We start from the raw sequence: 18,753 nt of genomic DNA, 5'->3' as shown, positions 1-18,753 counted from the left end.
TGCCCGCTAGAACACACCAAAATTTGACACAAATCGGCCCAAAACTAAATTTTTGGCAAATTTTTCTCTGCTTTTTCACGTGATGCACGTCATTGTGCATTTATGCGCAAAGACACATGGAACGCAATTTGCGTCAACGTGCCCCAGAGGGTTAAGCAAGCATTTCACTATCCAGTGTGGTAATTGTCAACAGACTGTTTCTGTGGATAGGTTAAAACCTGCAGTTTTTCCAGCACCTATTTCCTCCCTAATTGCTGAACCCACACCTCAAACCCTTGAGCAAATTTGCATATCCCTGCCACCTGAAGTCATTCCTGCATCAATTCAATGACCTTCCACTTGTCATAAACATTTGTTGTCAGACCATGTTGCAACACCAGAGACCCACATTGCTAAGCCTCAACCAGTTCCTGCTATTGTGACGAGGAGCAGAAGGATCTCCTCTCTCCCTGAGAGGTATGCTTCATCAGTAATCACTGAGGGAGCATCTCCCCCAATGCGGGCGCGTTCCGTTTAGGCACCTCCCTTTACAACGTCCTGGGAAGGGGGAGTAGTGTGGTGATCCTGACCAACCAGTATCCCTGTCATACACTTGCATGCTACCAATGGTCACATGTGTGTGCCTGTTCATGTAGTTTGTTACTTGGTGAGAAAACCTTGTGTATCAAGTCACTAAACAATGAGGTTATGTGGATATGAGAATCTTTGAGATTTCGAATCTTGTGTATAAAAGGGTGACAAGTGAGGCAGCAAGGCCAGCAACTAATTCCAGCTCTCAGCCTACACTTCTTTAGGCTCGTTCTATCCTTTGTCAAGAAAGGCTATATTGTGTTGCGTGAGCTTATATTACATTCTGTACTTGTAATACTATGTTCTTTTCATAGACCTCAAGCATTGCAGCTCGTTTACAGGGTACTGATAGCCTACATGGTTTGTGTTTTTATTTGATAAAGTTTTATAATTTTGTGTTGTTTACTGTCCGGGTTGGAACTATAGAAGCAATATCTGTCTCCTATCTTGTTCATTTCTGCAACATTCGTGGCCTTTCATCTACTTTTTCCTCTGTTGAACTTGACCTCTCTATTCATCCTGACTGATACTTAGCTGTCTGTGGCGACTGATAGCAAACCTTTCTCTGTATCCTCCCTCTCTCTCTATACTCACTTCAAAGTCATACCTGGCTGTTGTGTGTATGTATGCAGCACTATATCTTGCTCTCGTGTTCCTGAACTTGAATCTTCTGAATTCTGTACTCTTTGGCTTCAGCTTTCCTGTCATTCTCCGACTAAATATATACGTGTTGTGAACTGATCCCCCAATTCTACTGACTATGAAAAGTTCTTCGACTCTCCTACTTACCTATCCTATTAGTTTATCCATTCTCTGAAATCTCCATTCTACATTATTTCCATGTCCACCACCACCTTTGGCTCTTGTCTTCTTCCACTAATCCACATGGTGAACAAGCCTACATCTTTTCTACCCTGTAATGACCTAGAGCAGCTTGTACAGCATGCTACTTGTATCCATGGCTGCCTTGGAGAGAGTTCCAACATACTTGACTTCTTTCTTGCAACTAATCCTTCTGCTTATGCTGTTAATCCTTTCTCTCTGTTGAACTTCTCCAATCACAGCCTTATCACCTTGTTCTGTTGTTCCAGCAAGGCTTGACAACCCTCCCAAGAAGCTGTGGCTGTGGCACTTTGGAGCTGCTAACTGGGAGGTCCTCAGGTAGTGGGTCTTTGATTTTCCCAGGAATAATTATTGAGTCCATGGCCGAGGGCCAAGTGATTATGTCTCATACATTTTGGATGTCGTCCATTCGGGCATGAAACCATACTTTCCTTTCTCTTATCCTGTGACTATAGTAGCACTCGCCTAAGTTTGCGGCTGTGGTGTGGCCCGCACCTGTGTACAGCGTTGCCACGTTTTCTATACCGTTCTCTCTCTCTCTCTCTCTCTCTCTCTCTCTCTCCTGGCAGGAGATGTGAGCCACCCTGAGTACTTTTGATTCTTTTATAAGTTGTTTATAATTGTGCTTTCATTTGTTAATTTGGTTTTGTTATATTTAGTGATATTTATCATTTTTTGTATATGGCGACAGATGACCCGTTATTGCAGTACCATGATTGATTTTCATTCATTCATTCTCTTTCCCCTTCCTCCATCTCTCTCTCAGCCTGACAATGCCTCCACCCCCACCCCCCCGTTATGCCGACAATGCATTCAACCTTGCCCCTCTCCTGCCTGCCTCTCTCTCTCTCTCTCTCTCTCTCTCTCTATCTATCTATCTCTCTCTCTCTCTCTCTTTCTTTTATTGCAAGAGACATTTAGGATATTTTCTTTTTCATAATATTGTATATATTGTAAATTTGACATCATTTCCACACCACCCTTGAGGTCAAGGCCACCGACTGGGTGTGGAAGTGTTGCCGCTCGCGAGTGAATAATGTTTTTTTTTTTTACTTCAGTATTGGCATATGCCTACTATTTTGTCCTACATATTAGCTTGTGATTATAAATGTGATTATTTCTCGCCCTTAAAATTACGGTAAAAGCCAGTAAATGTGAGCATTTTTCCCTAGCAACACCTGTACAAGCTATGCCTGGGTCTACGGAGGGGTTCGTACTTTACCTTAGGCCAGACTGGGTGTGTCAGTGTTGCCACTCACAAGAATTATATGAATTATTTCTTTTACTTTGGATATTGGCATATTTCTTCTTTTTTCATCTCATTATCTTATATCCATAACTGTAATATTATTACCCACCCTAAAACTACGCTAAAAAACATTAAAAGTGACTACAATTTCTTTTAGCAACACTGTACAATATGTATGCCATCTTTCTGTGTTACTGTATAAATATTTTATGCATAATAAGATTACTGTTGATTCATCCATCAAAATACACAAGTGTAAGTTTTATTCATCAGAATTTATCGTATTTGTGTTGTCTTGTACATAAATAGCTACCGTTTCACATTGCAAGTTGGGGAAACGTGGCACCATTGTACACAGGTGCGGGCCACACCACAGCCGCAAACTTAGGCAAGTCCTACTATAGTGAATAAAAAAAAAAATGTTTAATGATGCTTGTTCTAATGTTGTTCACAAAAAAATGAAGGCCTACAATAGGTACCAGAATCACCCCATCCCTGACTCTCACCTCTTTCATGTATTTGCCCAGAATCATGCAAAGCCTGTTCTTCGTTCAGCTAAGGATAATCTCATTCGTAATTAAGGCTCTGAACTCATCGTACCCAGGGAGCAAAAGCTACTTTTTCTAGTCAACCAGACATGGGTTGTTATGAAAGGCTATGGCCTACCATATTAACCCTTGGACCATCAGGAACAATATCCGGAAGCACATGCATGGAAACCAACTACTGTATGTTAGGAATCCAAGATGGCATCCAATATGACTGCTGATCCTATCTATTTTACTACATGATGATAATTTCTCAAATAAATCGTACATAATCATATTTAGTCTGTTTTATCGTCATTTATATTATAATTGTTTGTGTTCAGAATTAGAAAAAATATATATGTTCAAAATTAAGAAGCATTTATAGATTTAATAATTAATGAAAATGAACAACACATTTTTCTTTTCCCTTTAGAAGTTTACACACTTGTAATGACTGAGAAATTTAGGAAAAATATAATTACTGGGTATATAAACAGCACACACCTGAAGAATGTCAGTAATTGAACATGGTATGAACATAAGCTCTTTTACCATCTTTTGTAATATTCAAGAAATTCAACAATTCATCCTTACACCAAAACACAATTTATCGTGAATGAGATATAACGGAACCATTATAAGTACTAAAATAACATACGCTGAGATTTATTCCAATATAGAGATAATCCTATCCAAACTGAGAAAAAGGAAATACAACGTTCATAGAAAATCTCATCAGAATTAGAGCTGTCCTCAATTTTCTGGAAGTACTGAGATCTGGAATAGCTTTCGGGAGATTCACAGCATCTGCAGACAAGATAACATGGAACATTCCGTTTGGCACATGAACAGTTTCTAAAACAACCTTTCCTGCAGCCACAAGAAAGAGATACAATATTGCTAGTAGTCATGATTCTGCAATCGCTGGGACTGACATGAGTTCTGCTTGCATTACTGTCCATCCATATTCCTCCAACAAAGGCATGCAAGGCTTTGCAGTGTGTGCTGTCGTGTCAGTGATTGTTGCCGAGGCAGAACGTTTCAGATGCTGCATAAAAGTATCCTCAGCAGGTGGAAGGAACATTAAACGAGTGGTCTTGTTGGTTAAAAATGTTTGAATGCGAATCTCACTCAAAGATATGTCTGACATCTTGGCATTCTTTCTGTAGATGGTGACAAGTGACTTCCTAGCTTGACTGATAACATCTTCAGTTATGATAGCATTACCCTCACTGGCAAAGTCTTCCAAAGCATCCAGCTGAAATTTCTTACTTGTTGCCAACCATCTCTTTTTGCTGGTAGAAAAGAGACTCCTGGTGGTATCCCTGCCACTTAGATTGTGAACAAATGGAAGTGAGAGGCATCTGTTTGGGCATGTGAAATAAATGAGTGTCTGCCTCTTCATGTCTTGATTCAAGGACAGTGACTGCAGTTACATTCCACTTTGCAACATTACTTTGTTAACTTATTGAAACCACCACCCAGATAAAATTTGGTGCTATCAGAACTTGAAGACTGGAGTTCATCTTGACATAATTTATCACACAGGTTGGCAGGTAACTGTGCTTTGTTTGTGCATCAGCCAAAGAACTCTGATGGATCTGGTGCTTTGTATTGGTCTGCAACATCAAATATGTTTACCCTTTTTGGCTTACCAGTCCTCATCTGTCTTGTTGCTTCCTTCATAGCTGGACTTCTGTAGTGACCAAAATACAGGTGAACAGCCATTGCATTAGCTGGGACTTCACTAAAAATAGTTGTTTGTACCTAAGTGCAATGACAAAGAACTTTTCATCTTTCACAAATGACAAACGATGAACCCAATGCATGACATCACTCATTAATGTACAATCGCGCTCATGACTCCATGAGACACCAGTAGTGGAGGGTGTTTTGCCCACGCTACTTTTACTGAACGACAGGTAGTTGAGTCAGACTGCCCTACCAACACAGTGAAGCTGAAAATGGAACCGTTTCTTATAAACGGGAGATCATGAAAAAAGAGATGGGTGGGATATAAACAATAATGATGGTGAGTATCATTGCACATATGGTAATACAACATGGAATAATTTTATTGAAATAATTCCACCTATTACTGATTACATATAGCTTGAAAGATGAAGAGATATGTTACGTGGTTTGTTGTCCGCCATTCCTCTTCCGAAGAATTTGCTACGGACCTGTGATTAATGGATTAGTAAACTCTCTCTACATACTGCGGGTTTGCCTATTAGTTATTTAGCAATACTAAACATATCATGGAAATGTATGGATATATCACAGTAGGCTATCATGGTTGAATGACCGAGTCCCTTTAAGTCATCACACTGAGTGGATCACGTAATAACATTTCAATACAATATTTGTTACACGTATCAGGTTTTCTACCCTTGTTATCCGTGATATTTGCACGACAAATAATGGTATCCTGGGGTACTGAGAAAATCAAAGCAAAGAAAAGATATTAACTGCAGGGATAGAAAACCATTTTTCATTTCATATAATAACACGAAAGAAACACATAATTAAACAATAGCATGTTTGCGATAACTTCCACAAATTTCCTACAAGAGGATGAATAGAAAAAAAAAGAACATTTCCCATACCACATATATATATATATATATATATATATATATATATATATATATATATATATATATATATATATATATATATATATATATATAGAGAGAGAGAGAGAGAGAGAGAGAGATGTATACCTATATATATATATATATATATATATATATATATATATAAGAGAAAAAGATAAAGTATCAGGAGAAATTGAAAGATGAGTGGAACACCCTGAAAGATCAGGAAAATGGCAGTGTGGAGGAGGAATGGCAGTTGTTTAAGAGTGCTGTGGTGGGGCATGCAGAAGAGGTGTGTGGTGTGAGACGTGTGGGTGGTGGTGTAAGAAAAGGAAGTGACTGGTGGTGTAAGGAAGTAAGTACGAAGGGTGATCAGAAAGTAATGACAGTTCGTGCTATAACATGAAAACCTTGAATGATGGGAGGTAGGGGAGCAAGGAGAGTGCAGAGTTGCCTGTCCTTACGAGTTTAAACTTGTCGCCGTATGCCTGACTTTTCTTGTTTTATTGTTGTGAGTGAATGCTTCACTCTTGTTTTTGCTCTCTGGCCAGAAACATGGATTACTCGAAAGAAGGCTGCAGGTTCTACATTTTTACGAGGTGGAAACTGGGAAAGAAAGCAACAGAGATTCGAGGGGAATTATTACAAGTTTATCCAGACACTACTCCTTCCCTGGAAACTGGTTCCCGCTGGATTCGTGCTTTCACAGCAGGAAAAACTGAATTGAAAGATGAACAACGCTCTGGACGCCCCCAGACATCCGTGACCGAAGCAACAACTGTCCATGCACGGTCCATCATTGACGAGGATCCAACTGTAACTCTTAGGTTCTTAGCCTTGGAGCTTGATATCAGTTATGGGAGTGCATATGACATCGTGCATGAACAATTACACCTGAGGAAGAAGTGTTGTCGATGGATACCCCATTTGTTGACTGATGAGCAAAAGGCTGAACGGGTGAGGATTTGTCGTGTCTGGCTTGCTGAATTTGAACCAAATGGTCCAAAACGGTTCTCAGATGTTGCTACTGGAGATGAGTGTTGGATTTCATTCTTCACAACCCGTGACAAGCAGTCAAACATGGTGTGGTTGGGCGATGAAGACCCTCGACCTCAGATTTTGAAGGAAGGATTTCGCAGCCGGAAGCGCCTTTTCACCATCTTTTTCAATTCTCAAGGACCAATATGCGTGGATGTGATGCCTGAAAAGTCCACTATCACAGCCCAATACTACACAGACCAGGTCCTTCCACAAGTCTTGGAACACAAGGCCAACACCGCACCAACCCGCCGCCGTCGGTCTCACCTTTTGCTGCACCACGACAATGCTGCACCCCACAAAGCTCGCCTCACTATGCAGTACCTGGAACAACAAGGTATAACTCTGCTCCCCCACCCACCCTACTCCCCTGACCTGGCTCCCTGTGACTTTTGGTTGTTTCCAAAAATTAAATTTGCCATCGCTGGGAAGCAATTTCATCGCATCCAAGACGACTTGGCACGGACCGTCAATTCAGAACTCCGAAGTATACCATCTTCAGAGTACCACGCTTGCTTCATGAAGTGGAGAAAGAGAATGGAACGCTACATAGAGGTTGGAGGGGAGTACTTTGAAGGAATGTGAGTCATAGTTTGATAGTTCTTCATGCTAATAAAAGTTTATGGACTCACTGTCATTTCTTTCTAATCACCCCTCGTATGGCTGTGGCTGAGAAGAGACGTGCATATGAAATGTGGCTGCAGAGGAAGGATGAGATGTCATATGAAAGGTATAAGGAAAAGAGGAATAGGGCGAGAAGGGCTGTGCGTGATGCTAAAGTGGCAGCAGATCAGAGGTGGGGTAGGCGGCTTACAGAGAATTTTCAACAGACTAAGAAAGTGTTCTGGAAGGTGGTGAAAACGGTGCGAAAGGGAGAGTCTGGGAAGGAAGAACGAGTAAAAGCAGAGGATGGAAGGATGTTAACTGAGATGGATGCAGTAAGGAAGAGATGGGCAGAGTATTTTGAAAGATTGTTAAATGTAGAGGAGGAAAGGGTGGCTGAGATTGTGGCAGATGGAAGGGTGCAAGGAATAAATGTGTTGGGAGAGTTGAATGATTCTTTGATCACGAAGGAGGAAGTGGAGACGGCAGTAAAGGAGATGAAAACAGGGAAAGCTGCAGGTATGGATGGGTGTGCTGTGGAATGCCTGAAAGGTGGTGGAGTGACCATTGTTGACTGGTTAGTGAGATTGTTGAATGTGTGCTTTGTGAAAGGTATGGTGCCAATTGACTGGGCAAGTGCTTGTGTGGTCCCGTTGTATAAAGGCAAGGGTGATAAGTATGAATGTACTAGCTTTAGGGGTATAAGTCTGTTGAGTGTTGTAGGTAAAGTGTATGGTAGAGTGTTAATTATGAGAGTTAGAGAGGGTACAGAGGGAGTGATTAGTGATGAGCAGTGTGGCTTTAGGAGAGGGAGGGGATGCGTGGATCAGGTGTTTGCTGTGAGACAAGTGTGTGAAAAGTATTAAGCGAAAGGCAAGGATGTGTTTTGGGCATTCATGGATTTAGAGAAAGCGTATGATAGAATTGATAGGGAGGCTTTGTGGACTGTTTTAAGATTGTATGGACTTGGTGGTAGGTTACTAAATGGGATGAAAAGTTTTTATGTAAATAGTAGAGCGTGTGTAAGAGTGGGAAATGCTGTGAGTGACTGGTTTCCTGTGACAGTGGGGCTGCGACAGGGATGTGTGATGTCGCCTTGGTTGTTTAATATTTACATGGATGATGTTGTAAGGGAGGTGAATGCAAGAGTTTTAGGTGCAGGTCTGAGTCTGGTGAATGTTGATGGTGGAGAGTGGAATCTGAATCAGCTGCTGTTTGCAGATGATACTGCACTGGTGGCTGATTCAGAGGAGAGATTGAGACAGTTGGTAGAGGAGTTTGGAAGGGTGTGTGAAAGGAGGAAATTGAAAGTAAATGAGAAGAAGAGTAAAGTGATGAAATGTACGAGATTGGTAGATGGTAGCGGGATGAATATAGTTTTGAATGGCGGGTTGCTTGAGGAGGTAGAGTGTTTTAAATATCTAGGGTCACATGTTGCTGTGGATGGAAGAATAGATGCAGAAGTGAAGTTTAGAATAAATGAAGTAGGAAAGGTGCTGGGAGGAATGAAAAAAGTGTTTAGATGTCGTTCGCTTAGAATGGATGTAAAGAGAAGGTTGTATGAGGGTGTTGTGGTACCGACTGCGTTATATGGGGCTGAAACATGGAATATGGGTGTAGCAGAGAGGAAAAGTTTGAATGTAATGGAGAAGAGGTGTCTGAGGAGTATGTGTGGAGTGACGCGTATGGATAGAGTGCGAAATGATGAAGTGCGAAGGAGAACTGGAGTTGTTCGGGAGATGGCTGGTAGAGTTGAGCAGAGGGTGTTGCGATGGTTTGGGCATATGGAGAGAATGGATAATGAGCGATTGGTGAAAAAGATAACTAGATCTGATGTGAGAGGTGTAAGGCTGAGAGGAAGACCACGAATAGGATGGATGGACAGTGTGAAGAGAGCACTGGATGCAAGAGGGATGTCTGTTGAGGAAGGAAGAGTGACTGTGCGTGACAGAAATAAATGGAGAGAAACTGTGAATGAATAAGTGATGACGCAGCCCTGAGGGGATATTCTCCCGCATTTGGTCTGATCAGCTAGTCAGGTCAGGTGCGGGTAAGGGGATGGGTCTGTTATGATGTGGCAGGGGTAAACCAGCTCTGCTGTCGGGCCCTGCTGCGGATATCACTGATCGCATTGCACATTTGACCCTTGTGCGGTGTAGTGCGGTGAGGATCTGTCCGTTCTCCCCTTGGAGCTAAGATGCGAATGAATGTGTTTGAATGGATGAGTGAATGGGGAGTGTGTCGTCCTGTCTCGGCTACCTCCCTTTCTGGGGGAAGCAGGCTAGATATATATATATATATATATATATATATATATATATATATATATATATATATATATATATATATATATATATATATATATATATATATATATATATATATATATATATATATATATATATATATATATTTTTTTATATGTCCGACTCTGGTAGATCAGTAAAGCCTGATTTAATGAAATTCAAATCCTTAAACTGTTCCCTGCCCCAGCGAAGATTTTAACCCGGGTCCGTTAGGACTGCAGGCCACCTCTCTACCGACTGAGCCACCGCCTCCCCATATATATATATATATATATATATATATATATATATATATATATATATATATATATATATATATATATATATATATATATATATATATATATATATATATATATATATATATATATATATATATAATATATATATATATATATATATATATATATATATATATATATATATATATATATATATATATATATATATATATATATCATCATTATTATCCACTGCAGGACCGGCCTATCCCGACCGAAGTCGGGATGATACAGCCAATGTATCTCTACCAAGTGGCTTAGGCTGTCTGGCAGAGATTGTATGTAGGGTGACAAGTGCTTGTAATTGTAACTGTAGTGTTGGAGTGGCTTTGGATGTGTGTGTAGTCTGTGAACGAAGTGTAATCGGCTCGCGCAAGCCGACTGGGTGCAAGCATACTTTACAGTAAGCGACACTGGTTCAACCACAGCATCCCTTGTGTCCGCCAATGCAATACGTGGCCGGGTGATGAACACTTCCAAAGTTTATTACCCTGACGGGGCGCGAACATGTACGAAACGCACATTCTACCACTGTACCACAGAGGCTCCATATATATATATATATATATATATATATATATATATATATATATATATATATATATATCCTCTTGTAGGGTATTTGTGGGGGCTATCACAATCGTGTTACCATTTCATTATGTGCTTTGTGTTATTACATGAAATGAGAAATGGTTTCCTATCCCTGCAGTAAAAATCTTTGCTTTGATTGTCTCAGTACCCCAGGATACCATTATTTGTCGTGCAAATATCACTGATAACAAGGGTAGAACACCTGATACGAGTCAGAAATATAGTTTTGAAATGTTTTTACGTGATCCACTCAGTGTGACGATTTAATCCGCCTCATCCCGATGTTTTCTGGGCAGTGGTACGCCCCAGTCCTGACATTTTTGGACCTTTTTTTTTTAGGCTCAAACATTCGCTTTTGGTGAGAAACGTCAAAAATTCATAGAGATGTCGCTCACCTGAGGTTTAAAATATTCGATACAGGTACAAGTACCTCCTTACCTGACTGGGTTTTCTAACAGGCTGGCACCAAAGAAAACGAGTTCTATGGGAGGGTAACTATTTTATCCACTCATAAACAGTATTTATTTATTTACTTGGTACGAAATTATATGTAGTACAAGAGTTTTCAAACAGTAATATAGGCATTATAGGCATTGTTTCACTCACTAACTCATCACCATTCATGACCTTTTTTTCCCACATTACCTGATCATCATTTCTGACTGTTTCTTCCTCTAATGCTATGTAAACTTTGTCCTCCACATTGTCATCGATTGGGGAATCACTCTGGCCCTGAATGTCTTTATTGGCCAGGTCACTGGTAACAGGTGAATTGCCGAGGCAATGGCGTGCAGGAGGGGGGAGAGGTTATGCGGTGTAAGGCATTGTCCCTGCTTGGCATCTTGTAGAGGAATAGAGGAAGGTGTCCAGTGTATACTTGCAAAGAATCACTCGTGAAATCACTCGCGAAAATGGAAAATTGTGCAAATTAGGGACCTTGCAATGTTGCCGCATTAATTTACGTCTCCGGGATATGAGTGCACATCATATGAGGACGTGAATTCACGTCTCCGGGATGGGGCGGGTTAAAGGGACTCGGTCATACAACCATGATACTGTGAAATATCCAAACATTTCTGTAACACCTTTATTATTGCTAAATGACTAATAGGCAAACCCGCAGTATGTAGAGAAATTTACTAATCCATTAATTACAGGTCCGTAGCAAATTCTTGGGGAGGTGAATGGCGGACAACAAACCACGTAACATATCTCCTCATCTTTCAAGCTATATGTAATCAATAATAGATGGAATTATTTCAATAAAATTATTCCGTGTTGTATTATTATATGTGCAATGATACTCACCATCATTATTGTTTATATCCCACCCATCTCTTTTTTCATGATCTCCCGTTTATAAGAAGCGGTTCCATTTTCAGTTTCACTGTGCTGGTAGGGCACAGGTGTCTCAGGGAATCATGAGCGCTATTGTACATGTTTTGTTGTACAGTGGGAACCTTTCACAACTGCTTATGACTGTATCCTCCATTAGAGCCTCCACAAGAGTTAATTAGTGCAAAATATGACGAACTTATGAACATTTATAAATATGGCAGACATCTTGGACATTATCTTGAATTTCGAGCTTACAGTAGTTCATTTTACAGGAAAAGATGTGGCAAATTGCTTTGAAATTATTAAAACTGAATTCCCTGTCCTTAAAAAATCTAGACATCCTATATTACGCTTTGTATTACTGCTTATTATCCCTAGATAGGTAACCTTCATCCCATGGTGACCGTTAGGTATCCTGGGGTGGTACCAACGTCACATAGAAAAAAAATGTGGAAAAACAGTTTTTGTTCATGTATTATTGTAAAAAAAATACAGGAATAAACTTTCACCTTTATACTATGTTTTATTCCTAAAAGCTTTATGAACTGATTTATGAAAACATTTTTGAAAATTAATTTTAAAAACATTTTTTGAAAAATCAAAAATATTTAGATATTAAAAAAATTCTAAGCTGAAGCTGAGGTAGGTCCAACCCCTTATGTAGCACAGGTAGGTGAAGGTTGGAACCTCTTTAGCCCAGGGCACAACCCAAATGGACACACCGAAAGTTTTGGAGAAGAAGCCAAATTAAACCTAAAATTTATACCAAATAATTTAAAATAGTTTTGGATTCCTTATTGTGCATCCTTGGGGTTGTGCTCTAGGCTACAAGAAGTTCCAACCATCACATATCTGTCCCACATAAGGGGCTGGACCTATCACAGCTTCAACTTAGAAAATTTTAATTTTCAAAATATTTTTGATTTGCCAAAAAAATATTTTTAGAAAATATTTTCATAATTTAATTCATAAAGTTTTTAGCAGTAAAAAAGTAACATAAAAATGAAAGTTTATTCCTGGACTTTTTTTTGTACAATAATAAATGCACAAGAACTAGTTTTCCACTTTTTTTTTTTCCTTCAAGGGGCTAATTCCACCCCAGGTTACCTGATGGGTCAACACGACCTAGTCTTTCACTGTACAGGAACCCCAACATCTCTGACACAATAATGAGTCTAATAAGTAGTAACTTTCACATTTTGTTTCACAAAAAAAATAAATTCATAAATCAAAGTATGTCAGTAAGTGTAAAAAGTCACTATGTAGGTAACCTGAGGTAATTTCTACTCCAACACCGCCTGTGGGACCCAATACCTAGGGAACCTAAGGAAAGCGCAACTTGACCCCCCTCTCCCTCCCCCTCCCCCTCTCCAGTGATATATGGACGAACAATGAAGCCACTGAGGCCAGGGTGACGCGTGGCGTCGACATGGCAAGCGAAAACATTATTTCCTGGGGGCAGAAAGCACCCCAGATTACCTTTCTAGGGTTAACACTAACTTAAGAACATTTATGGATATGGCAGCCATCCTGGATGCCATCTTGGATTCCCAGCTTACAGTAGTTGGTTTCCAAGGTTGTGCACCTGGATATTGTTCCTGATGGTCCAGATAGTAAAATGATGTCACAACCTTTTATAACAATCCATGACTGCTGTACTCCACTTGCCCATTGAGTACTGACTCAGATTCTTCCTGCTCCTTATGACACTGCTAAAAACCTTTCTAACAAGTTTACTTTATCATTCTTCCCTCCTTTTTCTGCTGTGATAGCTCTGTAACTTTTTTTTTTCCTGAAAAAAAAAACAAAAAAAAAACAACAGAACTCTTTGCTCAGACTGTCTCATCCACTTGCACCTTAAATGATTCCCGTACTGTTCCTCATCACTCCCCCTCCCCTCACCCCTGACTCCATGACTGACTTTAAAATTTAATTAGTTAACCCACTGGTGCCCTACATCCATTACAGTGGACAGAACTGGGCCTTTTCAAAAAATAATAAGGAAGGGAACCTTGGGGTAGGAACGTATGAGCTTCGCGACTATGAGCCGATAGGCAGAGGACGGTACACTTAGCACTAATCCAGCAAAATCCCTCGCACAGGAACTCTGGCAACTAATGGGTTAATGACATTTCTCTCCTCACTGTCCTCGATACTAATAAGGCATATGGGCCTGATAGAGTCTCTCCTGTTGTCTTCAAGAATAGTTCCTGTGTTTACACCCTGCCTAGCTAAACTCATCTTTGTCTGTCGACTTGTATCTTTCCTTCTTCCTATAAGTTTGGCACATTCAGCCTGTCGCAGAGAAGGGTGACCATCCCCAACCCTCCAGCTATCGTCGAATTGCTTAACATCCTATATTTCCAAAAATTTTGAAATTATTCTCCACAAAATAATGTTAAAGCACCATTCCTTTCAGAGTCTTTTTTCCAATCGCCAGTATGGGCTCAACCTGCTATGCTCTACTGATGATCTTCTCACCTTCCTTTCAGACTCCTGGTCATCCTCCTTTCGGGACTTTGGCGAAAGCTTTGCCATGTCACTTGACACATCAGAAGCTTTCGATCGAGCCTGGCATAAATCTTTTCTAAACATTCCTTTTGTGGTTTTTATCTTTCTATCATTGCCTTCATCTCTAGGTTCCTTTCTGGTAGTTCTATAGCTGCTGTTGCAGATGGCCACCGTTCTTCTCACTAACAATAGTGGTGTTCCTCTGGGCTCTGTCTCATCAACAACCCTGTTCCTTTCCTGTCAACAACTCTCTTACTTCCATTCAATAGTGACATTCAGATCTGTGTATCTAATGCTATCTACTAATGCTGATGACACCACCCTTCACCTTTCCTTTCGTGTTTTGCAGCATCCATCTCAACAGCTGCTTCAATAAACAAGGGTTGAGGTTATGACACAGTGTCTGACTTGCTCATAACTCCGATTTGAGTAAAATCATCTTCTTATTTTAATGCCTGAAAAAAGAAAAAAAATTACTTCTTGCATTTTTGAACCCTTCAAAATCTACTGCAAGTGTATTCTCTGACTTTTAACAATATCCAAGTCAATCCCACGCCATCTTTGAAAATACTTGGGGTTTCATTCTCTTGGGATTTATTTTGGAAAGATCATATTACCTCTCTTGTAAAAGCTTCAACCAAGAGAATAAGTATGTTAGGCGAACTCCATGCCTTTTTTTTTTTTTTATCCCTGTACAGTTGTTGACTTTACATGGGTGTTTTGTTCGCGCCTATGTGCAGTAAAACTCATGTGTTTGGAGGCTTCCCAGATACAGCTGTTATCAACATCCTGGAGTCAAAATCTTTTCGTCCTATTAACTATCCTCGTCTTATTGGTTCCCTCCAATCTCTGTCTTTGCAGCACTGTTGCATCTTTATCTCTGTTCTGCCACTACTCCAATAGTCACTGTTCCTTTGAACCCTCTCCTTGCATCCCACCACTACTACGGTGGCCGCGGACCACCCGTCTAGCAGCAAAGTATCATCCCTTTTCTGTCCAACTCTCTAATGCAAGAGTTAACCATTACTCCCAGTCATTCATGCTTGCAACAGGTCAGCTGTGGTAGGTAGTGTCTTTCTCTGTATTTCCTACTGCCTACGGATTCCACTCTTTTAACCAGCCTCGTCTCAGCTGATTTCCCCCCAATGAACCCCCCTGCCCCAATCTCGGTAGATTTTCGATTTTTTTTTTTTTGGGGGGGCTCAAGCCTACGCTTTGTATTTGAAACATTGGAAAATAACAAAATAAGTGCTTACCTGAGCTTATACAGGTTTCCCTGTATAAGTGCTGCTGCTGTCATGCTTTCTATGGTAGGAGTAACTATTGCAAACCTCTCAGAATAGGTAGATATTTGTTAATTTGGTACGAATTTATATGTAGTGCAAGATTATATTGGTTTTCACGGAATAATATAGGTGATAAAAGTGTTGTTTCACTCACCAAACACCATCAAAAATCACCAGATTCTTGCATAATTGACTCACTATGAATATTGTTTCAACTTACATTCTATTTTTCAACTTCATTATACTTTTCCACGAACGTTATACCATTTTCCTGCTTATATAACTATTATCACATATTAACAGGTAGGAGAGACCACGGCGCGACATGTCTTTACTGGGTCACTGCTAACAGGTGAGTTGCCGAGTCAATGGAGTGTGAGGGTCACGTGGGGTCAGGCAGTGTCACCGCCTGGTCGCTGATAGAGGAAGGTCTCTCACATACACCTACCAAAAATCACCAACAAAACTTGAAAAAAGTGCAAAAGACGGACCTCGCAACTGCGGAACATACCGGCATTCCATCGGGATTGAGCACCAAAAAAAGTTGTGACGTGCCCATACATTGTTGGGACGTCGCGGATTAAATGCAGTGAGTCCAGGCATATAGAAACGAACGGCTCTTTGGTTCTTTGTTATTTATTTATTTATTTTTTTCTTGGAGAGACCAGTCTTGTGGGCTTCTGATCTTTTTTGTCTTCTTCCCTGCATATAAGAAAAAAATGTTTGTTATTAACTCAAAGGTCTCTTGATCATTGAGGCAATGTTCACTCTGTTGTGATCCAACAGGTGTTACCACGAGATGCTTTTCTACCACTATGCAACTGCAAGGATTCAGTTTTTTTAGACGGTGACAAGAGAAAAGATGTTGCGAATTTCTGCAACACTACTTGTATTTTGATCCAAACACCGATAGAATGAAGAAATCTACATTTCTCAGAGTTGCTGATGTACACCCGCACCAAAAAGTATCGATGCACTGTGGGTGCGATGCAATCCGGAATGATTCGACCATGCAGCATTGACAGGCCGTTAACACCTGTGTATATCATAACATTTACGGCCATTTCCTACACATTATGAAGGACACAAGAGTTATATCTGACAGAGCAGTCATCTATCGTCTGGGATGCCTGCGTGTGGAAGGATAGAACCGCAATTTCCAGTTCCCTTTGCTCCGTGTGTCATAATATTTAACATATATTCTGCACCAATACTTTCTGATGCGAGTGTACTTGCTACCAGAATTCCAAAACTGACTCAGAAGTTTTTGAGTTCGCTTCAGAACATCATCATTCTGCATGGCGTTTTACTTGTGCATCAGCAAGAATAGCTTCGTTGGTGTAAGTCTGACAGTTTCTAAACTCGTCTGCTGTCAGCAGATATGGGGTTAATGTTAGGAAGAACAATGTTCTTCTACCTTGATACCCAGGAAACCGATTTGCAATTTTTTTTTTTTTTTTAATGCTTACGATACGAGATATTCGCTTGTGATTATCATTCACCCAAAACACAGGAAATAATAATTGATTAACCGGCCACATATCCAGAAATGTAACTTTGTTCAGCTGGCCGCATTTGGAGAAAACGTAGTTTTAGAACCGCTGCTTTATACGTTAATGGAATGTTTTACAGTTTAAGACAGCCCGGGTAAGGATCGGACTGCAAAACAGAATGGCTGCAAAAGTAAGATCATTGCATAGCACAGAATTCATTATACACGGGATGGGATGTACGAGCGACCGTCTTCGGAACCCTAGCATGGCTGCACAAAATTATGAAACTTTTTATGTTCTTTTTTTTTTGGGGGGGGAGGGGGGCAGAATGGGCATAGACAAGGGAAGAAAGAAGCACACGGAAGTGGGAAGGATGAATTGGGGTTGTAGTGGCTGCAGGGGCAGGGAAGTAAAGTACAGTAGGTTTTCTAAGCAGGTTGGTATTGTCGTGGTTGATATTTAACAAACATTTATCAAAGAGCACAAAATGAAGAAGCATTCGTTACTCTCGTACAGTTTGTGTCTTGAGACACAGATGAAAGCTGATTCCAGCCATTACGACCCCTGTTCCAAATTAATCTCTCTCTCTCTCTCTCTCTCTCTCTCTCTCTAAGCCTTGTAACTCAAAGTATGCTTTTCGGGTGGAAATTTGAACTACATTTTTTTCCCGCCACTTCATCACCCAGTATCTGATACTAGATATTGGAAATTATTGGAAGAGGATGTGGATGTTTACCAGGCGATAAAATGTGTCAGAGTTATAACTTAGACTGGACTGCGTGTACAGTACACAATGGCTTAGTAGAGCGTGATAGTTATCAAGCAGCTACTGTTCATTCTTTCTGTTTGGTTACACTCAATCGCTCTACGTACAACCATTATTGTGGTACTTGATACTGCGCATAAGTGACAAAGACAATGATTCATAGTGTTCATGTAAAGAACTAGCTGCATTAACATTTTCTTTTTTTTTTCTATAAAACTTCAGGAGGGAGACTTTGATTGGGACGAGAAGACTCAAGGGCTGATCCTGGGTGCATTTTTCTGGGGCTACACCGCCACTAACTTCGTGGGTGGACGTGCTGCGGAGTACTTGGGTGGCCGTCTGGTATTAGGATTGGGTGTAGTGGTACCCTCTGCTCTATCCCTCTTCTCGGCTCTCTGTGCCTCCGTCTCTAAAGAGCTCTTCATCGTATTAAGGGTTCTGCAGGGAATGGCGCAAGTAAGCCATTTGTGTAAGCTAAACATAAGTGTGTAGAATAGTCACTGTGTCCTTGCCTATCTTATGCCGTGAAATTCTCGCAGATATCAGTGGAAGTAACAATCAAAATGGACTTCACCAATGAATAGTATTGTACATAACGATTTGTAAGTTTTACACTTTTGCGGTGCAAGGCCACTAACTGCTAAGTGAACAAAATAGTTATGAAAATGGGTGCTTGTCATTGAATGGACGGAGACCAACATTAGCTGATGCTCTTTCGTCTGTATCTTACTGTGACTAACGTTATACA

At 40.4% G+C, this 18,753-nt stretch overlaps 1 protein-coding gene across 1 annotated transcript in view; it reads left to right on the top strand.

Moving 5' to 3' along the window:
- The window catches only part of LOC145405333 (putative inorganic phosphate cotransporter), a 416,371-nt gene that overhangs the window by 54,997 nt on the left and 342,621 nt on the right, over nt 1-18,753 (top strand). The window contains exon 3 of the mRNA XM_080276745.1: nt 18,228-18,461. Coding sequence (XP_080132871.1) covers nt 18,228-18,461 — 234 coding nt within the window. The remainder of the gene's footprint in view (nt 1-18,227; nt 18,462-18,753) is intronic.

This window comes from Coenobita brevimanus, chromosome 66, assembly GCF_032717465.1.
Source record: "Coenobita brevimanus isolate Jiangsu-jjx chromosome 66, ASM3271746v2, whole genome shotgun sequence".
In the NCBI taxonomy this organism is placed as follows: Eukaryota; Metazoa; Arthropoda; class Malacostraca; order Decapoda; family Coenobitidae; genus Coenobita; species Coenobita brevimanus.
The sequence above is the reverse complement of the archived record's forward strand: the minus strand, read 5'-3'. Positions and strand labels throughout refer to the sequence as shown.